Raw genomic sequence first — 26,861 nt, forward strand, 5'->3', positions numbered from 1 at the left:
ACACTGTATTAAATTTACAACCCCACATTCAGTGAGTCCATAAAACAATTATCTTTCCATTAATGCTTGCAGCCACCTGAGATTTACAGGCCTCGGCAAAGGACACCTTTACTGCTCTGTCCTCTCCCCCAGCTAATGATTGGATTCCTTGGGTCGCCAGCTTGTCCTGAGCCGTTCATGCCGTATGCCTCGCTTGGATCCCTAATTAAAGAACATAACAGAAAACGGGTACTTTCTGACTTCCTGTTTATTGCCATAATTTATTTGTAGTGAGAACTTGCATGAGGTGGACTACTGTGCAGGAGGTCACCATGGTTACAAAGAGTAGGGTAGGTGATGCAGCAGTAGCCGAATGGCCTATTCCTCAATTCCTCCGATGCCGAGGCTGGGTACTTAAGGATAGCTGCTTGCGTTTATGAATTCCCGTGGCACACTCACCTCGCAATAGAAGGTAATAATAATAATCTTTATTAGTGTCACAAGTAGGCTTACATGAACACTGAAATGAAGTTACTGTGAAAAGCCCCTAGTTGCCGCACTCCGCCGCCTGTTCGGGTACACGGAGGGAGAATTCAGAATGTCCAATTCACCTAACAGGCAGGTCTTTAAGGACTTGTGGGAGGAAACCGGAGCCCCCGGAGGAAACCCACGCAGACACGGGGAGAATGTGCGGACTCCACGCACCCAAGCCGGGAATCGAACTTGGGACCCTGGAGCTGTGAAGAAACGGCGCTACCCACTGTGCTACCGTTCAAGTCCCACCTCAGGACATGGGCAGCAAAAGTCACAACTCGCTCTCCAGTGCAGTGCTGAAGGAGCGCTGCACTATTGGAGGTGCTCTCTCTTGGATGGATTATCGGGGCATTTCCTCATTGCGGTGTGGGAGCTTGCTGTGCACACATTAGCTGCCAGGTTTCCAAAAATTACAATATCAGAAAATACTTCACTAGCTGCAATGCTGATGGTCATGTAAATGTAGTCTTTCTTTTCTTTTTAATGTAGTAAAATGTCTCACGCCACTGTTCAGCCAAACAACAAAGAGCTTCGTCAAAGACGAGGGTGTTAAAGGAGGGAGAGATTTAGGGAGGAAATTCCAGAGTTTACGGACTAGGTGACTCGAGGCGGCACGGTAGCACAGTGGTTAGCACTGTTTATTCACAGCTCCAGGGTCCCAGGTTCGGTTCCCGGCTGGGTCACTGTCTGTGCGGAGTCTGCACGTTCTCCCCGTGTGTGCGTGGGTTTCCTCCGGGTGCCCCGGTTTCCTCCCACAGTCCAAAAATGTGCAGGTTAGGTGGATTGGCCATGATAAATTGTTCTTGGGTTAGGTGAGTTAGGGCAGCATGTTGGTGCAGTGGTTAGCACTGCTGCCTCACGGCACCGAGGTCCCAGGTTCGATTCCGGCTCTGGGTCACTGTCTGTGTGGAGTTTGCACATTCTCCCCGTGTTTGCGTGGGTTTCGCCCCCACAACCCAAAAATGTGCAGGGTAGGTGGATTGGCGACTCTAAATTGTCCTTTAATTGAAAAAAATTAATTGGATACGCTAAATTTATAAGAAAAAGTTTAGGTGAGGTTACTCGTTTACAGAGATAGGGTGGAGGCGTGGGCTTAAGTGGGGAGCTCTTACCAGGAGCTGGCACAGACCAGATGGGCCGAATGGCCTCCTTCTGCACTGCAAATTCTATGGTTCTATGAGTCTATGATGCCTGGCCAGCAATGGAGGTGGGAAGGAAATTCGGGTTGCGCAAGATACCAGAGTTGGAGTTGGAGGAGCTCAAAGTTATCGGAGGGTTGAAGGAGGTCCTAGAGACAGAGACAAGCAAGACAAGCAAGAAGGATTTAAACACAAGGAATCTGTGAAAATGTTAAACTTGGGGCGTTTCTACCCTCGGCTCAGCTGGTCAGTGAGTCAGCTGCATTATACACAGTAGGATCTTATCAAGGTTAATTGCGGACTGCGCTAAGATTGTTGACATCAGTCAGAATGGTGGCTGAACTGATGCAAATCCCCACCGTATCTCGCCATTTTGGTGGGGAAAGGTTTTGAGGGCAAAGAGAGGAAAATGGGATTGGGGTAGAGAGCAGAAGAATGTAATTCAGCCCCTCAACCCTGTTCCCTGCAGATTGATGCCAACTGATCGCTATGCAAACGCCACCTGTCAGCCTTATAGTTGTGTCACGCTGCGATACCCAAAGAAAATTCTCTCCATCTCAAGCTTCGATATCTCCAACTGACCCCCAGTCTCACCAGCTTTTTGGAGATGAGAATTCCAGACTTCCACTACCCTTCAACAGGAAGAAATGCTTCCCGATTGCTCTAGTTATAATTTTAAAGTTATGTCCCCTTGTCCTGGACTACACCAACAGACTAAACAGCTTCTCGCTATCTACCAACTATTTTCATCGTCTAAAACACCTTCAATTAGATCACCCCTTAACCCATACACAGGGTGGCACAGTGGGTAGCACTGCTGCCTCTCAGCGCCAGGGACCCGGGGTCGATTCCGGCCTTGGGTGACTGTGCGGAGTTTGCACTTTCTCACCGCGTGTGCGTGGGTTTCCTCCGGGTGCTCCGCTTTCCTCCCACAGTCCAAAGATGTGCAGGTTAGGTGGATTGGCCTTGATCAATTGTCTCTTAGTGTCCAAAGATGTGGTTAGATGGGGTTACGGGGATTAGCGCAGGGCAATGGGCTTGGGTAAGGTGTTCCAGCAAGAGGGTCAGTGCAGACCCGATGAACCATAGGAATTCTATGGTTCAATGGAATGCAAGTTGAGCAGATCTGAGGGAATCTGTTCCTAATGTTCCTATAATTAGGTGGGACCAAAATACAGTAGTATAGTGGGGACATTACTGGGCAAATAATCCAGAGGTCTTGACCAACACACCTTTTAAGTTTTTTTGTTGGAATGCACGGGTGATTTTAAAAAACATTTACGTGGTCCCTTTAAATTATTTTCTGTGTCCAGCCGCACACATGCGGTAATTTAAAGAGGCGGTTTCACGAGCGGCCTGCGTGGTGGTGCTGAGAGGGAACATTGGCCTGGACTAATGATCCGGAGAAATGAGTTCAAATCCCACCACTTCAGCCGGCGAACTGAAATTCCTGTAATTAAATTAATCAGGTGGAAAAAAAAAACCCAGATCGTGATGCCTTTCCCAAAAAAAAAGCCGGTCTTTCCAATTCCATTCTTGTCAATTTGCTACAGAGCTCTGCTGTTGTGCTGCCCAGTAACATGCCGACAACAGCTACAATTTAAAAGTCGTCACAAAACGTTCTCCGGTATAATTTTCTAAACTCAGAATATTTTACCGTATTGATTTTCAACATGTCAGCACAGACGGAGGCCGATTCCCTCTGGAGTTTAGAAGGATGACAGACAACCACGTCAAAAACATGCAAGCGTCTGATGGCAGCCGTGTGTCCCTCAAGGGACGGAGAGGATAAGTTAGTACGGTCCTCTTTCTTTCTTTTTTATAAAGTTAGAGTGCCCGATTCACTTTTTCCAATTAAGGTGCAATTTGGCGTGGCCAATCCACCTACCCTGCACATCTTCGCGTTGTGGGGGCGAAACCCACGCAAACACGGGGAGAACGTGCAAACTCCACACGGGCAGTGACCCAGAGCCGGGATCGAACCTGGGACCTCAGCGCCGTGAGGCAGCAGGGCTGACCCACTGCGCCACCTTGCTGCCAGTGAGTCAGGTCCTGAGGGGGCTTGATGGGTTGTTTCCGTTGGGTGGGAAAACAGTCTCAGGATAAGTGAGCCGATCACCCAGCAATGAGAGGAGAGATTTCTCCGCTCGGAGGGTGTATGGGTTTCCTCCGGGTGCTCCGGTTTCCTCCCACAGTCCAAAGATGTGCAGGTTAGGTGGATTGGCCATGCTAAATTGTCCCTTAGTGCCCAAAAGGGTAGGTGGGGTTACTGAGATCGGTAGGGTGCTCTTTCAGAGGGTCGGTGCAGACCTGACAGGCCGAATGGCCTCCTTCTGCACTGTAGTGATTCTCTGATTCTATCTCCCCTATGGGCCTGTGGACAATTACTGAAAATCTATGCCCCCTCTCGTTCCCACACTCCTTCCATCGGAAACCACTTTTGTCCCTTTCTACTCCCTTATGGACTCGAATATCTCTCCGTGAAATAATACCCTGGATGGGATTCTCCTGCCTCCCAGCTGCGTGTTTTTCTACTCCTGCCTCTGTCAATGGGAATTCTGGAAAATGCGCTGGGGCTGGGGGTGTGTGTGGGGGGGAGGGGGGGGGGGGGGGGGGGGAGGAGGAGGAGGAGGACACGCGCTGATGGAGGGACCAGAAAATCCATGGGGAACGAGCGGATAATTCTGGCCCTTCTTGACACCCTCCCGCTCTAAAGAAAACATTCCCAGGTCCTCTAGTCTCCCCACAGAACCGGTCTCACATCCCTGGAAGAATAAATCAGCGATTGACAATCAAAACAAAACAAAAAAAAATCAGCATAATAATTTGCATTTATATTGTGTCATTAAATATAGAAACCATCAACACAGATTGGACACTAAGGAGCCAAACAGGAATAAAGAAATGATTGCTCAGCTGTGTTCAAAGTTCTGAAGGGTTTTTTGATTGAGTAAATGGGGACAAACCGCTTTCACTGGCACGAGGCTCAGCTAACCAGAGGACGCAGATTTAAGATAACCGGCAAAAAATCCAACAGGGAAACGGGGGGGGGGGTTGGGGGAGATGCTTTGTTGCGATTGAGAATGTGCTTGCTGACAAGGGTGGTGGCCGCAGATTTTCAGACGGGAATTGGGTCAATACTTGAAAAGGAAAACTTTGCAAGGGGGGGTGCGGGTGGGGGTTATGGAATGAATTAGATAGCTCCATCGAAGAGCTGTAAAATGGTCCGATTGGCCTTCTTCATTGCTGGATGTTTATGGGAGCTGCGGAGCTTGGGTCTTGGAAATGAGGAGGTTTGACTTTGACAATGAAACGGTGCATGTCCCGATTTAGTGTTGGTAAAGTTTCTGGTAACTGTGGAATGTAAGGCCAAATGGCGCAAGAGCTGGAGGAGGAGGCCCGTCGAGCCCCACCCCACCGATCAACAGGATTGTGGCTGATCTGATCTGAAGATGAATCGTCATTTCTGTCACACACTGTGTTTAGAATTTGCGAGGAAGCTTCAGAAATACCGGGCACTTTTACTTAGAAGGGTTAATTATTCAAAAGCAATTATCTGCCAATGTTAGGAAGAGACGCGGAATGCCTGCTGCAGAGAGAAAAGTGGGAAATGTTTTCTCCAGAAGGCCACGTTTCCATGACAACCGAGAAGCAGCCAGGCCCATGGTAACCCACTTGACTGATGGTGATTGAGTGCCGCTGATTGGCTTTTTTGTTAATAGGTTTTATTTAGTCACAAATCAGCTGCAATTTCAGGAAGTTCGACCCATCATTACCCGCACTCCAGGCATGGTGCCTTGTGACCTCGTTTTACAATTATGAAGTCTATAAGATTATTATAATTTGGGACTGTAGCTTTAAATTTATGTTAAGTGAATGAGCCATGTGACCTTTTCTGCAGTCTGTCTGATAGTAAATGTGGGGGGTTTGATCGTTAGAGATCAAAGAAAGGCTTAGATTGTTTTACTGAGGAGACGGTGCAAGGTATTTGCACATAGGCACAATGGCAGTGGTCTCCGAGTTTACAATGAGTAGATTCTGGGGTCTCCAAAAACCTAAGAAAGGTATTGTATGCAGCTGTATTGCAAACTGTCTATTAATTTCCAAGACAAAAGAGATTTGAGATCAACAATAGCGAATTAGCATTTCTACCTGGGTGCGAGGTTAATGCGTTGGAGGAAGCCATTTTGAGATCGGGTTACAGGCTTCCCGACAAATCAATGGATGTCAGAGGCAGGCAGGAATTGTGTGTGGTCACCAGAGAGAAGAGGCTGCTTGATATTGTGAGCCACCACAGCCAGATGCAGAAGGGAGACTGTCCCGAGTCAAAGAAACGCATCCTGATGCCATTTATGGATTCCTGGGTTTCGGAAGAAACAGGCTTTGCAGCTGCTGGCGGATTTAGGAAGCTCTCCGAAAACGGAGTAAAACAGCTTGAAGTTACTAATTGACAAAACGGGGGTATGAAAACCCAATGTAAGCTGCGAGCCACTGTGAACTGCTTGCTATAAGAACTATATTTCTGTTAGGAATGAAATGAGTGATATACATAAAAGAGGAACATTTCTCTCTGTAGTTTAATGTATAAGTCGCCTGCAAAGATTAAAATAGTGTTTCGCCAACTGATTTTTTAGTCATTTGTTACAGTAAAAGTTTTAAATGTTGTCACATCGCCATATTCCCGTACCAACCTTCCCCGACAGGCGCCGGAATGTGGCGACTAGGGGCTTTTCACAGTAACTTCATTGAAGCCTACTCGTGACAATAAGCGATTTTCATTTTTCATTTCGTTTCATCATTCCTTCAGCTCCTAATTGTAAGTTACAGTGTTTGTAACACTCCTCACTCCTCTGTAACACAGATTTTTTTTCTGTTTACATGCTGTCTGTGATCTACACACGGCTGCCAAGCACAGCATCACGGGCAGCACTCTTGCCTCAGAGACAGATGGTCGTGGGTTTGCATCCCACTGCAGAAACTTTGAAAAAGAAATTTTTAAATGTCCAATTAAGGGGAAATTTAGCATGGCCAATCCACCTACCCTGAATATTTGTGGGTTCTGGAGTTGAATCATAGAATTTACAGTGCAGAAGGAAGCCATTCAGCCCATCGAGCCCACACAGGCCCCTGGAAAGAGCACCCCACCCAAGCCCACCTCCACCCTATCCCCGTAACCCATCTTTCTTTTTTGGACACGAAGGGCAATTTACCATGGCCAATCCACCTAACCTGCACATCTTTGCACGGGGCGAACGTACAGACTCGGCACAGATAGTGACTGAAGCCGGAATCAAACCTGGGACCCTGGAACTGGGAAGTAACTGTGCTAACCACTGTGCTTCCGTGCTGTGGGTTGTGGGGGTGAGACCTACGCAGACACTGGGAGAATGAACAAACTCCATACGGACAGTGACCCAGTGGATCGAAACCAGATCTTCGGCACCGTGAGGCAACAATGCTGACCACCATGTAGCCCCCCCCCCACTCCATAGACATGAGCACAAAATCTAGGCCAGTACTCCCAATGCAACACTGTGGGAGTGCAGCGCTGTTGGAGGTAGCATTGAAATGTTAAAACAAGGCCCTGTCTGACCTCTCAATGGAATGCAAACATTCCCATAGTGTGCTGTTTAAATAGACTCTGTAGACTGTTGTAGTGTGCTGTTTAAATAGACTCTGTAGACTGTTGTAGTGTGCTGTTTAAACAGACTCTGTAGACTGTTAGTTAAATAGGAACTGCAGAGTGTTGTAGTGTGCTGTTTTGAACATAGAACATACAGTGCAGAAGGAGGCCATTCGACCCATCGAGTCTGTGCCGACGCACTTAAGCCCTCACTTCCACCCTATCCCCGTAACCCAATAACCCCTCCTAACCTTTTTGGACACTCAGGGCAATTTAGCATGACCAATTCACCTAACCCGCACGTCTTTGGACTGTGGGAGGAAACTGGAGCACCCGGAGGAAACCCACCCAGACATGGGGAGAACGTGCAGACTCCACACAGAGAGTGACCCAGCCGGGAATCGAACCAGGGACCCTGGCACTGTGAAGCCACAGTGATAGCCAGTTTAAATAGTGCGAGCTAGTTTAATTAGACTCTGTGGACTGATGTTTTAAATAGGCACTGCAAACTGTTGTAGTGTGCTGTTCAAATAGACACTGTGGACCTTTATTTAAATAGACACTGCAGACTGTTGTAGTGTGCTGTTTAAATAGACTCTGTGGACTGTTTGCTGCAGTGTGATGCTTGAATAGGTTCCACTTTCTCATTCAACAGACTTTGTCTGTTGTGAAATAGATTGCTTGCTGCGCAAATCCCTTCTGGCCTCCGGCTCATTGGCTGACACAGCAGTGCCAACAACAGTTTCCCCTTGGTCACAGATGCCTGACTATTCCATCAGTGTCGTCACCCACAAGATTAAACGACAGTTACGGTCAGATGTAACTTACCAGAAGAACGAGGGCAGCCACGGTTGTTTCTGTGCAGTAACAATGGCGTACGGTAGTGAGCCCCCGGCTAATGAAGGAAAAGAGAGGCTATCATAAGTGATACTGTTCCCAGGAATATAAAAACAAATCACATTTAAATATCTTTAAGCTATTTTTTAAGCAGTCCACAGAGTCTATTTAAACAGCACACTACAACTTTTGCGTCCAAAAATAATTATGTTTACCATTCTCCTGATACAACATTGAGTGCGACTACAACAACAGCTTGCATTTATTTAGCACCTTTAATTTTTTTTAATTTAGAGTACCCAATTCATTTTTTCCAATGAAGGGGCAATTTAGCGTGGCCAATCCACCTGCCCTGCACATCTTTGAGTTGTGGAGGCGAAACCAACGCAAACACGGGGAGAATGTGCAAACTCCACACGGACTGTGACCCAGAGCTGGGATTGAACCTGGGACCTCGGCGCCGTGAGACTGCAGTGCTAACCACTGTGCCACCGTGCTGCCCTTATTTAGCACCTTTAATATAGGAGAAATGCTCCAAGGCACACAGAACAATTTTCAAATATAATTTGCCACTGTGTCACATCGGGAGATATTAGATATACACGCGCAGAGGCGCACCAAGGAGAATATAAGAACTTACCCGGGTATCCTTCTAAACTTGTTCTGACATTCTCAACAGTTGGATAAACCTATTCAAAGAGGTTGTGGTTAATATAAAATGAGATTTGATCATTTTGTTTCACTTAAGTTAAAACACAGCCTTTAATAACGATCTGCTGCCCAACGGGAGGACGGGAGACGATTGTAAGGGAAAGGGTCATATACATGCTTGATAGACCAATCTGAGCTGTGTGTGTGTGTGTGTGTGTGTGTGTGTGGGGGGGGGGGGGGGGGGGGGGGGGGCTTCCTCTCATAGCCCAGTTACATGAGCACTGCTGAATCATAATCATGGAATTTACAGTCCAGAAGGAGGCCATTCGGCCCATCGAGTCTGCACTGGCTCTTTGAAAGAGCACCCTACCCAAGGTCAACACCTCCACCCTATCCCCATAACCCAGTAACCCCACCCAACACTAAGGGCAATTTTTTTGGACACTAAGGGCAATTTAGCATGGCCAATCCACCTAACCTGCACATCTTTGGACTGTGGGAGGAAACCGGAGCACCCAGAGGAAACCCACGCACACACGGGGAGAATGTGCAGACTCCGCACAGACAGTGACCCAAGCCGGGAATCGAACCTGGGACCCTGGAGCTGTGAAGCAATTGTGCTAATCACTATGCTACCGTGCTGCCCTCAGATCCATGTGAAATCGCCACTCCCAGACTCACCATGGCCCAGCCATAGATTCTTATAAACATAGTTTAATTGGACATTTATTTGTATGTACAAAAGAAAAACCTTCTTTAATTCCTTATCCAGGGTTGCCTCAATCAGAGTGAAACCTCCACGAACACAGCACCCACCAATAGGAGGCAGCCTGCGGCCTACTTGGGGATCCTGGCCTTGACCTGGAGTTACGAGGCCCTCCTTAAGCTTCAAGCACAGCCATTTTGTCTCGTCAACTCCCAAGGGCGGTTGGTCGAAAGGTTGGGAGCCAACACAGACCAGTCAGTGACAGTTGGTGTGACCCGGTGAAAGTCAAAATAAGAGGTGTATACACAACTTGGTGGAAGATGGAAAATCAGAGGTCAGGCATGAGTCAAGTCTGGAAGTAACAACAGCGGGGGTGAGGGTTCATTAGAACTTAGGATGTACAAGTCGGAGTAGGCCATTCAGCCCCTTGAGCCTGCTCTGCCATTCAGTTAGTTTTTGGCTGATCTTCTACATCAACTCTACCTAACCCTTGATTCACTTAAGTGCCCAATAACGGATTGATCCAAATCTTGAATATCATCAACTGTGTGCCCACATCCCTTTCAGGAAGAGAGTTCCAAAGATTCACAATCCTCGAAGCGAAGAAGTTGCTCCTCATCTCAGTCCTAAATAGCCTGAGACTATGGCCCTCCAATTTCAGGTCTCCACCGGGGGGGGGCTCTCAGCACCTGCCACACCCTCTGAGAATCTTACGTTTTCACAAGATCGTCTCTTGTTCCTCAAAACTCCAGCAGTAGGAAGAGCTGATGGAGGGATGGAGATTTGTTTTGTTATTTGTTCATGGGACGTGGGCGGAGCAGGCTGTGCCAGCATTTATTGTCCGTCCCCAATTGCCCTTGAGGGGGCAGTTGAGAGTCAATCACATTGCCGTGGGTCTGGAGTCACATGTAGGCCAGACCAGGTAAGGACGGCAGACCTCCTTCTCTAAAGGGCATTAGTGAACCAAATGGGTTTTTAGACAATCGACAATGGTTTCATGGTCATCACTTGACTTTTAGTTCTGGATTTTTAGCGAATTCAAATTTCACCATCTGCAATGGCAGGATTTGAACCTGGGTCCTCAGAGCATTATCTGGGTCTCTGGATTACTATTCCAGTGATAATAGCACTAGGCCACCGCCTTCCCATGGTTACTGAGATTGGGCGCAGTCGATCGGCGGGCAGGCCTGTGCCGTGGGGGCACTCTTTTCCTTCCGCCTTCGCCATGGTCTTCATCATGGCGGAGGCGGAAGTGACCCCCTCCCCTGCGCATGCGCGGGGATGACGTCAGCAGCCGCTGACGCTCCGGCGCATGCGCGGACTTCCGCCGGCCGGCGAAGTCCCTTCGGCCCCGACTGCCGTTACGCCAAAGGCCGTTCCCGCCGGCCGGCGGGATGGGAACCATTCCGGCGTAGGCCTAGCCCCTCAAGGTGAGGGCTTAGCCCCTAAAGGTGCAGAGACTTCCGCACCTCGGGGGAGGCCCGACACCGGAGTGGTTCACGCCACTCCATCACGCTGGGACCCCCCCCCGCCCTGCCGGGTAGGGGAGAATCCCGGCCCAGATAACTCACAGGAGGTTAAAGATCTGGCATCACACATCCAAAAGGAAGTCAGAAAACTTGATTCACCCTCAAATACCTCTATCTGGGAGAAACTTTGTGGGTGGTTGGGACCCACAGGAATGTCCACAGTAAGAATAATCTTTTTCTTCTGCGTAGCAGGATTCATTATTTACATGACTTTCCTGGTGATCAAATGCATTAAACAACTATTCACTAAACGCAAGGGCCCAACAGTCAGAATAATTCACACTAACCCCACTGCACCACCATTAGATGAAATAGAACTGCAATATTATTGTTGAAATGTTACTGATCAATCAATTATTTGATTGTATTATTAACATATTGCTAATAGATTAATACTGAATCAGTAGAAGCAAATTCGATTAATTGTTGTTTTATAATAATAATTCTTTAAGAATTTTAATAATTTTTGTTGTAATGCAAAGCTTGCCCACTCTATAGTTGAAAACTGCAATGACAATGTGAATGAGTTCTAGTTTTACTTTGGCAGTTTTAAATTCGCAATTGTGTTTTTTATTTGTGATATATCTCACTTCATCTTTCGATTTATCAAAGGGCAGACTGATAGTAATCAACTATTTTCTGACAGATCTGATAGGTTTAAAAAGGCTATTTTAATGTAAATATTAAAGCCCAGTTTTAATACCCATTTTAAAATAAGGATTTCAGTACTCATAACCTTAGATCCTGACAAAACACATAACTTCAACAGAAGCACAAAAGCCTGACACATGCACAAACTAAGTGTAGACGAAAACATTTTTGCTGACACAATGAACAAGCTATCGTTCTTTTGAACATGTTTTCAAAGTCAGTTTGACATTAAGAAATAAGCTGCACCAGGACTCGAGATCAGGGTCAAGTAAGCACCACAGCAACATGAAGGAACCATTGTCCAGAATGTGGATAAAGCAAAGTCAGCAGAAAACCAGTAGAAACCAGTCTTGATAATCGCATTCCATAGCATACACAAATATTCAAACATGAAACATTCAGAACTTATGTTGCACATTGAGGATTGACAGTTAACCATCGAATCAAATGTATTTGATTCTCACCCAAACCAATTAGGACGGCATAGAGGTGTAGACAGATGGCTTCAGACTGATATAAACATGATGGTCCGCACGTCCATCTTTATTCCGGGATAATCCTATAGGGTCTTACGAGGAAAGGTTGAGGGTGCTAGGCCTTTTCTCATTAGAACGGAGAAGGATGAGGGGCAACTTGATAGAGGTTTATAAGATGATCAGGGGAATAGATAGAGTAGACAGTCAGAGACTTTTCCCCCGGGTGGAACAAACCATTACAAGGGGACATAAATTTAAGGTGAATGGTGGAAGATGTAGGGGGGATGTCAGAGGTAGGTTCTTTACCCAGAGAGTAGTGGGGGCATGGAATGCACTGCCTGTGGAAGTAGTTGAGTCGGAAACATTAGGGACCCCCAAGCGGCTATTGGATAGGTACATGGATTACGGTAGAACGATGGGGTGTAGATTAATTTGTTCTTAAGGGCAGCACGGTAGCATTGTGGATAGCACAATTGCTTCACAGCTCCAGGGTCCCAGGTTCGATTCCGGCTTGGGTCACTGTCTGTGTGGAGTCTGCACATCCTCCCCGTGTGTGCGTGGGTTTCCTCCGGGTGCTACGGTTTCCTCCCACAGTCCAAAGATGTGCAGGTTGGGTGGATTGGCCATGATAAATTGCCCTTAATGTCCAAAATTCTCTGATAATCTATGATTAACCTAGGACCAAAGTTCGGCACAACATCGTGGGCCGAAGGGCCTGTTCTGTGCTGTGTTTCTCTATGTTCTATGTATACTTTGATCTAACTACTCGCTATCTCTATTTTCATATTTTCACTTTTCCACTCTAACACTTGAAGTAACTGCAAGCTGTTTTGCCGTAAGCAAGAAACCATTTCTGTATTATTTTGAAAGTTAAATTGTTTACAAGTTACTTCCCTTTAAGTCCTTTTGCTAGCCAGACTTTATTGAGAATAGATTTAAGTTTCTCTCCATTGTAATCAAGTAGAGGCAATAAAAGATCCTTATTTGCATCCAAGACGTTTAACTCAAATTTCTGCTGAGTTTTAGTGTTGCAAGACTTCACTAGATCCGCATGGCAGATCTCTTCAACTGACCAGGCTAAATTTCCACTGAATTGCAATTTGTTTTGAAAATCTTGAATGTTTCTGATAAAGTAACGAGGAACTGGGTCCGCTGGCAGCTAAGTTTGTAACCGGAGAGAATTATTTGACGGAGGAGACAGGGTGAATTGAGGAATGGTTTTCTAATGCAGCGAGTTGTGATGATGTGGAACATACAGCCCGACAAGGCAGTGGAAGCAGGATCCATAGAATCTCTATAGTACAGGAGGCCATTCTGCCCATTGGGTCTGCACCGACCCTTCGATGGAGCACCACACCCAGACTCATTCCCCCACCCTATCCCCTGCAACCCCACCTAACCTGCACATCTTTGAGCTGTGGGAGGAAACCGGAGCACCTGGAGGAAACCCACAGAGACAAAGGGGGAACGTGCAGACTCCGCACAGTCACCCAAGGCTGGAATGGAACCCGGGCCCCTGGCGCTGTGAGGCAGTAGTGCTAACCACTGTGCTGCCCGGCATAGCAACTCTCAAAAGGGAATTCAATAAATGCTTCAAGGAAAGAGATTTACACAGGATTGGAATGAACAGATAGCTCTACAGCCACGATTGACACGATGGGCGCAATGGCCTCCTGTCAATATTTCATTCTACAATTCCACGGATATACTCACCAAATGAAGAGGCACCTGTTGGCTACTCAAGCACCTCTGACTTTTGCCTAGTGTCGCGAGGCTCTCCTTAAATTCCGAGCACAGCCATTTGGTTTCGTCAGCTCCTAAGGAGCCAATGCTGGAAAATTGGCCAATAAGAGGCCACGATTCCTGATTCGTCACAGGTGAGGTGCAGTCACTCAAGATCTATTCGGGGGGAGGGGGGGGTTAGAAAAACCGGATTAACATATCAAGTATTAGTGACTAATCGATCAATCTCAGAATTAAAATTTACAACAGATCTAACATCAATTGCCATTTGCGCTGTCACCCCATTTGTGGATTCAAGTGTTTCCCACTTTTACTCCTGAAAACCCGGATCTTTTGAGACTGTTTCTCCTAGTCCTCGCCCTCCCAGCCAGTGGAAACTGTTTCCCTTTATCTAAACCAGCAGTTGCCCGTAGCATCTTGAAAACTCTGAGCAAAGTTCCTCCTCATCTTCTGAGCTCGAGAGAGAGAGAACACAGCAAGTTAGGGTAATCACTCCTCGTAACTTAAGCCTGGAATTGACTCCAAACATGCAACCAAGGCAGCAAGATGGGTTTGAAGGTGGGTGGCACAATGGTTAGCACTGCTGCCTCACAGCACCAGGGTTCAATTACGGCCTTGATTGAATGTCTGAGCGGAGTTTGCACATTCTCCCCGTGTCGGCGTGGGTTTCCTCCGGGTGCTCCGGTTTCCTCCAACAGTCCATGGATGTGCAGGTTAAGTGGATTGGCTATGTTAAATTGCCCCCAGGTGTCCAGGGCTGTGTAGGTTAAGGGGGTTCCAGGGATAGGGCAAGGGAGTGGGCCCTTTCAGAGGGTCGGTGCAGACCCGATGGGCCGAATGGCCTCTTTCTGCACTATAGGGATTCTATGGTTCTATGAACGTAGACAGCTCTCCCAACTCCTCAGAGTTCATCCATCGACATCACCACACTGGATGTCAAGGCCACCAAGAGGGCGCTAAAGGAGACTTGCTGGGATAGTATCAGAGAGGGTGGGGGGGGGGGAGGTGGGGTTCAGTTACATGGAGAGACGGGAGAGGCTGGGGTCAGTCTCCTGACACCTGAGAAGGTTAAGGGGAGATTTGAAGAAGTGTTCAAAACCGTCAGTGATTTTGATAGAATCGGATCACGGAATTGTTACAGTGCAGAAAGAGGCCATTTGGACCATTGAGTCTGCACCAAACGAGCAATTCACTTTGCGCCATTCTCCTGGAACCCTGCACGTTCTTCCCCTTCAGTTAACAGATCGACAGGGAGAAACTCCTTAAAAAAGCAGGAGCGCTCGTTACCCAAGGATACAAATTGACAAAAGGACCCAGAAGATTAGAAGAAAAAAGTACATTGATGCTGAGCTGCTTTGGGAATGCAGGTCATCAATAGCAACTTTCAAAAAGGAAACTGAATAAGCAGTGAGTTTCAAGGTGCCTTTCGCATTCCATTAAGGAGAAGCTTAGTGGGTGGTATAAGGGGGAGTCCGGATGGATTTAGTTTGATGGGTCAGGTCATCTCATTCGGAATTGCCCAATATCCTTATTCTCCACAGGTCAAGCTGTGATTCAGTTTGGAGCTGGACGAACACTGGATGTGATCAACTGGAGACTGGAGGAGGAGGGCGGGTGGCGGGTCGCCTTCTTGAACCGCTGCAGTTCTCTTGGTGAAGAACTAAATCTTTCTAACGAGCCTCGCAAACTACCAAAGGAGACGATCCGCCATTACAGAGCATGGTTAACAATAACATGGTTGCCCGTGATTGGCAATGCCCTCTTGGGGCATGGTACCTGAAGAGGGAGTGAGAGAGAGAGAGACACAGAGAGAAAGACTCCCAAGTGCTGATAGGGAGGGAGCCCCAGGCCGTTGAACCACAAAGCAACAGAACATTTCTTGCTGCTGTCAAACAGTAAAAGGGCACTTATCCAGAACGTTGTATTAATTGACTATGAGTATTGTGATAGCACTGGGCTAATGTGGTTGTGCCTGTTTGACAATCATTTAAGATTCAACAGCGTAGTAATTAATTACGAAATATAATTACTTGTTTAAAATGTCGTGGCAAACCTCTGCCACATTTAATTCTATTGATTTCACAGATGCTCGAGGTTTTAATATGCATCATTATACTAATTTGCAAAGATATTTTCCTTTAACTTGCACGAAGACTAGGCCAGATTTACATACCCTTCTGAGTTTAAAGTGACCCCATTTTTGCTTTTCGTTCCCTTGGTGACGGCCGGGAGTGGAGCCAATGAGATAAACCCTGCCAAGAGAATGAGTTAAATAAAATAATTAAATATAAAACATTTTTAACCTACTTTAAATAGAAAGATTCTATGTTCTATGTAATTGCAAGAAATGGTGCTTTTCCCATATCTCAGGACGTCCCAAGAGCTTTACGGCCAATGAAATACTTCCCGATGTGTAGTCGTTGTTGTACTGTAGGGAAACGCAAAGCAAAATCCCACAAACAGCAATGCGATAATGACTAGATCATCTGCTTTAAGCTGTTAGTTTAGGGATGAATGTTGGCCAAGACATTAAGGGGAACTCTGCTGTTCTTCTTCACAATGCCGCAGGGTCATTTGCCTCCACCCAACAGGACAGATGGCCAAGATTTCAGTCAAAGGATGGCTTCCCTGACAGTAATCCTCCATGTAGTGGCCAACACCCATCCCCTCGACAAACTGATCGTTGAATCCCAAGCCAGGTGGGGAAGTAAGAAGTTAGATGCAAACTCTTTTCTGATGGTTTGTTTATTTGCAGAATGCAACATTGCAAATGTCTATCTCTTGCTTACGGACTATGTTTCCCAGCAGTCCCTCTTTATATGTGCTCAATACACTTAATGGAATCAATACCCTCCACCTGATTATCCTTAATCGCAGGAATACAATTAGCCTAACAGTAATTCCCACTTAACTAAAAATAGATTATCTAGCCATTACCCCCCCCCCAGGTGCCCCAGCTATCCCCATTTATAGGTGTACAAATACCCATCACCTATTTAAAAACGTGACTTCCATTAAACAAACCGTAACAATGTGATTAACAATACATTGATACACAGAGGCAGGTCTGTGGGTGGATGCCCTAAGCAGGATTAACACATCCTCATCACGTGCCTGATACAATTTAAGGTAGTCCACCAGGCACACATAACGGTGGCTGGGATGAGCAGGTTTTACGGGATAGAAGATAGGTGTGCGAGGTGCGTGGGAAGCCCAGCAAATCATGTCCACATGTTTTGGGCATGCCCGAAGATTAGAGGGTTTAGGCAGGGTTTCGCTAAGGCAATGTCCACGGTGCTAAAAACACGTGTGGTGCCGAGTCCAGAGGTGGCGATCATTGGAAAGTGGGAAGAGCTGTGAGGTCAGGGGGTGATAGAGGCTGACGTTTTGGCCTTTGCCTCTCTGGTACCCCGGAGACGAATTTATTAATGTGGAGGGACTCAAAGCCCCCGAGTGTAGAGATCTGGGATAGTGACATGGCTGGGTTTCTCAGCCTCGAGAAAATAAAGTTTGCCTTAAGAGGGTCAATGTTTCGGTTCACCCGGAGGTGGCAGCCTTTCGTCGACTTTCTCGGGGAAAATTAAAATGTCAGCAGATGCAGTATTCCAAAAAGGGGGTGGGGGGAAGACGGTTGTTTTATTGTTGAGGGTGTGTGAAGATCGTGGTGGGGTGGAAATGTTTATTGTGCCATGTTTATGTCGCTGTTATTGTTATCATTATAAAAATTGCAAATACCCTAATAAAAATATTTTTTGAAAAAACAATACATTGATACTCCTTTCACTTTTGATAGACGGTAAGTATTCTCTGCTTCATCACAAACGCCGGAGTTAAAGGAAAATTCCAAAAGAATAGGGCGACAGAAATACACAGCGATAAAATAAATTTGTGCCTCAAGTCACTGAATGCCCGGAGGTACAGACACCCAGTGTTGGGGCAGCAGGAGGGAGTCTCAGGAGTTTGACTCGAATCTGAATTGTCTGAATAATCTTCATATTTCTCTTCAACCCAAGCAATGGTCACCTGGCTTCAACATGTTCAATGAGAAATTGTAGGAACAGGAGTCCATTCATTCCAATCAAGCCCGTTAGCTTGTAGCTGATGTGTATTTTAAGTCTGTCTACCGACAGTTCCTTACCCTTCATCACCCTCATAAAAGGAAAGAAATCTCAGCTTTTCCAATACTCCTTGTGTGAAGAATTGGGTGGCACAGTGCCAGGGACCCGGGTTCAATTCCGGCTTCGGGTCACTGTCTGTGTGGAGTTTGCACCTTCTCCCCATGTCTGCGTGGGTTTCCTCCGGATGCTCCGGTTTCCTCCCACAGTCCAAAGATATACAGGTTAGGTGGATTGACCATGCTAAATTGTCCTTAGGTGGGGTTACATGGATAGGGTGGGGGGTTAGCCTCGGTAGGGTGCACTTTCAGAGGGTCGATGGAAGATTCGATGGGCCGAATGATCTCCTTCTGCACTGTAGGAATTGGGTGTTTCTATGACGTGCTTCCCTCAACTGCCTGGCTCCAATCTTAAGGTTATGCCTGCTTGTTCTGAATTTCTCCCACCAAAGAACATAGTCTCTACCTACCCCATGCAGTACAATAACCATCTTAAACACCTTACTTAAATCACCCTTAATCTTCTGAATGGAATACCAACCTCGTCTATCTAACCTGTCCTCAGAACTCCAATTATTATTGGTGGATTTGCTCTATGCCCCTTCCAAGTCCAATATATCTTAACCAAGATGCAAATACAGTACACGCTTTAAGACTCGCTTTAAGACTATACTAGAATAGATGTGTAGGGTGGGTGGACTGGCCACGTTAAATTGCCCAGTAATTGGAAAATATTTTAAGGACTATACTGGACTAGTAACATATAATTGTCAAGCTAGCTGTCGGCAATCTCAGACAGACACATTCCCTGTTCATTACAAACACCTACTCAAAGGCATCATTTTAAAAAATATATATACAAGAGCAGAAGAGATGATTATGTTGCAGGAGATATATAACTCATGGTGACATTATGAAGGATCAATACACAGATTGGACACTCCACTCGAAGAGGCAAGCTAGGCCTCTGTCATACCCAGGACAATGTGACCTCCCTGCATCTGTACGAAACATAGCAAATTGTTTGTGGAACATCAAGCCTCGAGGCACATTCAACAAAAGAAAACCTGTGAAATCGAACTACCAGCTTAAACCTTAAAAAATAATAACGCACATTCAAATATTCATAACCCTTTCAGTTCTCTGAAGGTGCAGTCACTGCTGTGTTGGCAAACACCACAGCCCATTCGTGCACAGCAAGATCCCGGCAAAACAGATGCCATTGAACGGGTTTTAGGTGTTGGCTGAAGAACGAATGTTGACCCAGGACAACTGGAATTCTTCCCCTCCTCTTCTTCAAAACAGTATCCCCGAATCTTTTCCATCTTCCCCGAGGGGGCAGACGCGCTGTGGGGTTTATGTCGCATCGGAAAGACAGCACAACGGCAGTGCGACACTTCCTCGTGTTAACGTTGCGAAGTGACAGATTAGATTCAATGCTCAAATTTCCGGCACGGGTCGGGAACCTTTGACCGAGATTCCAAATCTGTCCCTTTTCTGAAGTGCATTTCACCCACAGAGGGAGGATTAATGTCACAGGGTCCCAAGGTCCACCGCAGGAATGATTCCTGCATGGCAGCACCGTGACCCAGTGGTTAGCACTGCTGCCTATGGCGCGGAGGACCCGGGTTTGATCCCGGGTCACTGTCTGTGTGGAGTTTGCACATTCTCCCCATGTCTGCATGGGTTCCACCCCCTGTAGCCACCTGGGGTGGCCACGTCCCGATTACAAAATGGACACTTTGCAAAGAATGCAGGGAAATTGGACAATACCAAGAAAGCAAGCAGGTGCAAGGTTTGTCTGTGGATTGGAGTTTGCAGCTCCCAGACAAGACCGATACTGCAAAGACATTACCATACTAATGAGCCATCTCCGGGGACAAAAGAGTAACATTTAAGTAAACGATACTAAAGCAGACACCCCGGCGCCAGAGGAGACTAGAACAAAGCAGGCCAATGGCCACCTAGGGCCTGCCCAGCAATCAGGGCAGCCACCCCTTTATTGGAGGAAATCGATACCAATGATCAGGATACGGTCCAATTAATTGGGACCAATTTCAAGGACCGCCCAAAAGCGCGCGAAGCCCCCTTCGGCTATAAGAAGCCCCCAAGAGAGAATCGTCCTTCTTGGCCTTGGCTCTCAGCGAGGGGAGGCCTGCCTAGCAGCTGCACCAGAACAAGTAAGTCCAAAGTCAACGCACGCTACGAGATAGACGCTCCTAGCTACTATTCCGTACCAGCTCGGCCCCAGCAGCCTCAGAACCGGACAACGGCCATTGTCCCTCTGACTGAGTGGGTGCCCGAAGCTAAGTATAGGCTTTAGTAGTAGTGATAGTTTAGTTGGTAGAGTTTTGTGCATGAGTATATTTGACTGTATGTGTAAATAAATTAGCATTGATTTCGAACTTACTAACTGGTGTATCGAGTCTTTGATCAGTATTCGGGTTTGAACCTTGTGGCGGTATCAAAAGATACCTGGCGACTCTTAAGCAAACGTAATTAGAATCAAGGAAGGCGACCATATTAACCACCATAAAAAGAGCCAATTAAAGAGAGAACACAATTAGCAACACCCCACAACCCAAAGATGTGCAGGATAGATGGATTGGCAATGCTAAATTGCCCCTTAATTGGAAAAAAATAAATTTATTTTAAAAAAAGGAATGATTGCTGCAAGTTTGAATTTGTGATTATCGATATTCAACTCAGGAAAAGCAGCTGGTGAAGGATAGTCCTCAATCTATACCCAGCCGTACATTTATTTGCAGAGCAAAGTGTTACAAGCATACATCTCCTAACTCAATGCACAAGTCACTTTGTCACTTTATATGTGCTCAAGTGAAGCCCCAATTACGCCAGCGAACTGCATATAGCTAAACACAATGTCTGTCTGCCTGTCCGTGCCTGCCTGCTCGACTGAGCGTGCCCGTATTCGAGCGTGTGCCCGTCTGCAAGTGCCTGCCCGTCTGCGAGTGCCTGCCCGTCTGCGAGTGCTTCCCGTCTGCGAGTGCCTGCCCGTCTGCGAGTGCCTGCCCGTCTGCGAGTGCTTCCCGTCTGCGAGTGCTTCCCGTCTGCGAGTGCTTCCCGTCTGCGAGGGCTTCCCGTCTGCGAGTGCCTGTCCGTCTGCGAGTGCTTCCCGTCTGCGAGTGCTTCCCGTCTGCGAGTGCTTCCCGTCTGCGAGTGCCTGCCCGTCTGCGAGTGCTTCCCGTCTGCGAGTGCTTCCCGTCTGCGAGTGCTTCCCGTCTGCGAGTGGCTTCCCGTCTGCGAGTGGCTGCCCGTCTGCGAGTGCTTCCCGTCTGCGAGTGCTTCCCGTCTGCGAGTGCTTCCCGTCTGCGAGATGCTGCCCGTCTGCGAGATGCTGCCCGTCTGCGAGATGCTGCCCGTCTGCGAGTGCTTCCCGTCTGCGAGTGCTTCCCGTCTGCGAGATGCTGTCCGTCTGCGAGTGCTTCCCGTCTGCGAGTGCTTCCCGTCTGCGAGTGCTTCCCGTCTGCGAGTGCCTGTCCGTCTGCGAGTGCTTCCCGTCTGCGAGTGCCTGTCTGTGGTTTATTTACGACCACTGACTGCTGCTTCATTCGCTCACTTTCCACACGGACACTGCAGCTAGTTTTACGATGCTGCCCATGGGCTTTTCACAGCCAATAATACTCTTGGCTTTGGCGAAAGAAGCAAAGTCTCCACTCATTGAACCTCAAGCAGTCACCAGTGATGTCTGCCAACTGTTTTTCCTTGAATAATAATAATAACAATAATCGCTTATTGTCACAAGTAGGCTTCAATGAAGTTACCGTGAAAAGCCCCTAGTCACCACATTCTAGCGCCTGTACGGGGAGGCTGGTACGGGAATTGAACCCACGCTGCTGGTCTTGTTCTTGTGGTGATATGCATCACTGTAAATACACAAGGGGTTAATGTAAGTACACGTAGACTAGCTAGACACTAGAGGGAGCACCAGAGACATGACACAGACACTCAACCAATAGGTCAGTAAGATAGGACACGACCAATGGGCATTCACGATGCACACAGAGGTGACACTACCACAGGGGGCATTACACCAACCCATATATAAAGGACACAGCAGACATGATCTTCCTCTTTCCAGTGGAGACACTCAGTGAGTACAGACACAGGGTTGATTCAATATCACACCCACCACGTGGATTGTAGCAGACTGGTTCATCAGTCTGAGTAGCTATAGAAGGATTAACAGTAGAGGCGAATCAGAGTAGGAGAATTGTAAACAGTTTAATAAACGTGTTGAAGTTATCTCCACGTCTGAACCTTCCTTTGTCAGAGTGAACATCAAGGAAGCAGCTTATGCTACGCCAAGAGCATAACAAGACAGTTCTGCATTACAAGCCAGCTATTTAGCCCAGTGTGTTAAACAAGACAGCCTCTGACGAGACAGGAGGGGCCAGCACAGTAACCTCCTGCTTTGGGGATTCCCGAGGATGTAGACAGTCATTAACAGGATCCAAATTAAAAGTCTACAGCACACAAACAGGCCATTCAGCCCAGCTGTTCTGTGCTGGTATCTCTGCTCCACACACCAGCCTCCTCGCACTCCCGCTCCCTCTCCTCCTGTCTGTATACATAGAACATAGAACAGCACAGCACAGAACAGGCCCTTCGGCCCTCGATGTTGTGCCGAGCAATGATCACCCTACCCAAACCCACGTATCCACCCTATACCCGTAACCCAACAACAACAACCCCCCCCAACCTTACTTTTTAGGACACTCCGGGCAATTTAGCATGGCCAATCCACCTAACCCGCACATCAAGTACTCTTGAACGAGTACTTTTCTTCAGTATTTACAAACAAGAGGGGCCATATTGTTGGAGAGGACAGTGTGAAACAGACTGATAAGCTCGAGGAGATACTTGTCAGGAAGGAAGATGTGTTGCGCGTTATGAAAAACTTGAGGATAGACAAGATCCCCGGGCCTGACGGGATATATCCAAGGATTCTATGGGAAGCAAGAAATGAAATTGCAGAGCCGTTGGCAATGATCTTTTCGTCCTCGCTGTCAACAGGGGTGGTACCAGAGGATTGGAGAGTGGCGAATGTTGTGCCCCTGTTTAAAAAAGGGAATAGGGATAACCCTGGGAATTACAGGCCAGTTAGTCTTACTTCGGTGGTAGGCAAAGTAATGGAAAGGGTACTGAGGGATAGGATTTCTGAGCATCTGGAAAGGAACTGCTTGATTAGGGATAGTCAGCACGGATTTGTGAGGGGTAGGTCTTGCCTTATAAGTCTTATTGACTTCTTTGAGGAGATGACCAAGCATGTGGATGAAGGTAAAGCAGTGGATGTAGTGTACATGGATTTTAGTAAGGCATTTGATAAGGTTCCCCATTGTAGGCTTGTGCAGAAAGTAAGGAGGCATGGGATAGTGGGAAATTTGGCCAGTTGGATAACAAACTGGCTAACCGATAGAAGACAGAGAGTGGTGGTGGATGGCAAATATTCAGCCTGGAGCCCAGTTATCAGTGGCGTACCGCAGGGATCAGTTCTGGGTCCTCTGCTGTTTGTGATTTTCATTAACGACTTGGATGAGGGAGTTGAAGGGTGGGTCAGTAAATTTGCAGATGATACAAAGATTGGTGGAGTTGTGGATAGTGAGGAGGGCTGTTGTCGGCTTCAAAGAGACATAGATAGAATGCAGAGCTGGGCTGAGAAGTGGCAGATGGAGTTTAACCCTGACAAGTGTGAGGTTGTCCATTTTGGAAGGACAAATATGAATGCGGAATACAGGGTTAACGGTAGGGTTCTTGGCAATGTGGAGGAGCAAAGAGATCTTGGGGTCTATGTTCATAGATCTTTGAAATTTGCCACTCAAGTGGATAGAGCTGTGAAGAAGGCCTATGGTGTGCTAGCGTTCATTAGCAGAGGGATTGAATTTAAGAGCCGTGAGGTGATGATGCAACTGTACAAAACCTTGGTCAGGCCACATTTGGAGTACTGTGTGCAGTTCTGGTCGCCTCATTTTAGGAAGGATGTGGAAGCTTTGGAAAAGGTGCAAAGGAGATTTACCAGGATATTGCCTGGAATGGAGAGTAGGTCTTACGAGGAAAGGTTGAGGGTGCTAGGCCTTTTCTCATTAGAACGGAGAAGGATGAGGGGCGACTTGATAGAGGTTTATAAGATGATCAGGGGAATAGATAGAGTAGGCAGTCAGAGACTTTTTCCCCGGGTGGAACAAACCATTACAAGGGGACATAAATTTAAGGTGAATGGTGGAAGATATAGGGGTGGGTGTCAGAGGTAGGTTCTTTACCCAGAGAGTAGTGGGGGCATGGAATGCACTGCCTGTGGAAGTAGTTGAGTCGGAAACGTTAGGGACCTTCAAGCGGCTATTGGATAGGTACATGGATTAGGGTAGAATAATGGAGTGTAGGTTAACTTCTTAAGGGCAGCACGGTAGCATTGTGGATAGCACAATTGCTTCACAGCTCCAGGGTCCCAAGTTCGATTTCGACTTGGGTCACTGTCTGTGCGGAGTCTGCACGTTCTCTCCGTGTCTGCGTGGGTTTCCTCCGGGTACTCCGGTTTCCTCCCACAGTCCAAAGATGTGCAGGTTGGGTGGATTGGCCATGAAAAATTGTCCAAAATTCTTTGATTAACCTAGGACAAAAGTTTGGCGCAACATCGTGGGCCGAAGGGCCTGTTCTGTGCTGTATTTCTCTATTTATCTTTGGACTGTGGGAGGAAACCGGAGCACCCGGAGGAAACCCACGCACACACGGGGAGGACGTGCAGACTCCGCACGGACAGTGACCCAGCCGGGAACTGAACCAGGGACCCTGGAGCTGTGAAGCATTTATGCTAACCACCATGCTACCATGGCACCCTATAATCTTCTATTTCTTTCTCCTGCACGTGTTTATCCAGCTTCTGACCAAAATACATCGACACGATTTCCCTCAATCACTGCCTGTGGCAGAGTAAGTTCCACATTCTGATCCTCTGTAAGCACGTACGGGTACTAGATTTTACTGTAACCATTTTCAGATGAATTTCATGTTCTATTCATTATATGAGGCTAACAAGGTCAAAACAGCGAGATAAGGGGTGTGCTCTGTACTTTATAATCACTCAAGTGTATTAATCAAGGATTAAATTAGAAACCAGCCAAAAACGGATGATTGACCAAATAGCGTATCTCAGGCAAGTTACAATTGAAGAAATAGTTATTTGTTAAGTAGTTATGTTAAAGCTGGATTTAAAAGCTTACAAGTTTAAACAGGACTGTAAGATTCTGTTTTGGATGAGTATCAATCAGATATCTTTTCCTCAGTAAAGGCCAAGACCAAACGGACAAGGGACAATTGTGCAAAGTCAGATAACAATTGGCACTGCTAAAGAAACATTGTCCTTTCAAGAGCTGATGTACATTGGGAGTCAAACACCAATTAAAACAGACCCACATTTAAATGAACCAATTTTGAAATGACACAGGCATGGTCCAAGGTGAGGTATTGCTAATTTTTAGGATAAAAGAGGGCAGCACGGTGGCCTAGTGGTTAGCACAACCGCCTCACGGCGCTGAGGTCCCAGGTTCGATCCCGGCTCTGGGTCACTGTCCATGTGGAGTTTGCACATTCTTCCCGTGTCTGCGTGGGTTTTGCCCCCACAACCCAAAAATGTGCAGAGTAGGTGGATTGGACACGCTAAATTGCCCCATAATTGGGTAATCTAAAATTTAAAATTTTTTTTAAAAAATAAATAAATAAATACATTTTAGGATAAAAGTAATGGCTTTGGACAACATCTTTTTTGTAATTCAATTTACGGGAAGTGGGCATCACTGTTTAAACCAGCCCATCCCTAGTTGGACCTTCAGAAGGTGATGGTGAGTGGCCTACTTGAACCGCTGAAGTCCTTGAGGTGTAGGCACACCCACTGTGCTGTTAGGGAGGGAGCTCCAGGGTTTTGACCCAGCAACGGTGAAGGAACGGCCGGTATATTTCCAAATCAGGGTGGTGGGTGACTTGAAGGGGGACCTTTAGGTGCGGCACGGTGGCACAGTGGTTAGCACTGCTGCCTCACAGCGGCAGGGACCCAGGCTCAATTCCGGCCTCGGGTGACTGTCTGTGCAGAGTCTGCACATTCTCCCCGTGTCTGCGTGGCTTTCCTCCGGGTGTTCCGGTCAGGTGCAGGTTAGGTGGATTGGACGTGCTAAATTGCCCCTTAGTGTCTTGTAGATGGTACACATGGCTGCCACTGTTCCTCAGTAGTGGAGAGGTTGAATGTTTGTGGAAGCGAGATGCTTTGTCCTACTAGCTAGTCACGTACTGAATGCTCCCAAGGCAGAATTTGAAAGAATTGCTGTCAATGAAGGAACAGGGGGCTAACTTCACTCATCAGTAACCCGCTCAATAGTTTGAAGCTGTAACTCTATTTTTTTGTTATTAAAGTAACTTTTTCCTTTTTAAAATAAACATTTACTACTCAAGAGTCCATCTTGCCTTCCAGTTATGTCCTGCTCAAATCAAAACATTTAATTGAGTTTGTTGGGTTAATTTGAAGTCAGATAATTGCATAAGTGAGAAATAGGATAAATTAAAATAATTAGGGCAGCACAGTCTCACAAGTGGATAGCATTGTGGCTTCACAGCGCCAGGGTCCCAGGTTCGATTCCGGCTTGGGTCACTGTCTGTGCGGAGTCTGCACGTTCTCCCTGTGTCTGCGTGGGTTTCCTCCGGGTGCTCCGGTTTCCTCCCACAGTCCAAAGATGTGCGGGTTAGGTGGATTGGCTGTGATAAATTGCCCTTAGTGGCCAAAACACTTGAGTTGGGGTTATTGGGTTACGGCCGATATATTTCCACATCAGGGTGGTGGGTGACTTGAAGGGGAACCTTTAGGGGCGACACGG

The 26,861-nt window shown here is 47.0% G+C and overlaps 1 protein-coding gene across 4 annotated transcripts in view; it reads right to left on the reverse strand.

Annotated features, from left to right (window-relative positions):
- The window catches only part of tdp1 (tyrosyl-DNA phosphodiesterase 1), a 133,138-nt gene that overhangs the window by 66,855 nt on the left and 39,422 nt on the right, over positions 1 to 26,861 (reverse strand). For all 4 annotated transcript variants that reach the window (XM_038773472.1, XM_038773491.1, XM_038773482.1 and 1 more), the window contains 4 exons: positions 16,042 to 16,120; positions 13,839 to 14,024; positions 8,753 to 8,801; positions 8,104 to 8,170 (listed from right to left, as the gene is read on the reverse strand). In XM_038773472.1, the coding sequence (XP_038629400.1) occupies positions 8,104 to 8,170; positions 8,753 to 8,801; positions 13,839 to 14,024; positions 16,042 to 16,120 (381 nt within the window). The remainder of the gene's footprint in view (positions 1 to 8,103; positions 8,171 to 8,752; positions 8,802 to 13,838; positions 14,025 to 16,041; positions 16,121 to 26,861) is intronic.

The sequence above is a fragment of the Scyliorhinus canicula genome, chromosome 2 (genome assembly GCF_902713615.1).
Source record: "Scyliorhinus canicula chromosome 2, sScyCan1.1, whole genome shotgun sequence".
In the NCBI taxonomy this organism is placed as follows: Eukaryota; Metazoa; Chordata; class Chondrichthyes; order Carcharhiniformes; family Scyliorhinidae; genus Scyliorhinus; species Scyliorhinus canicula.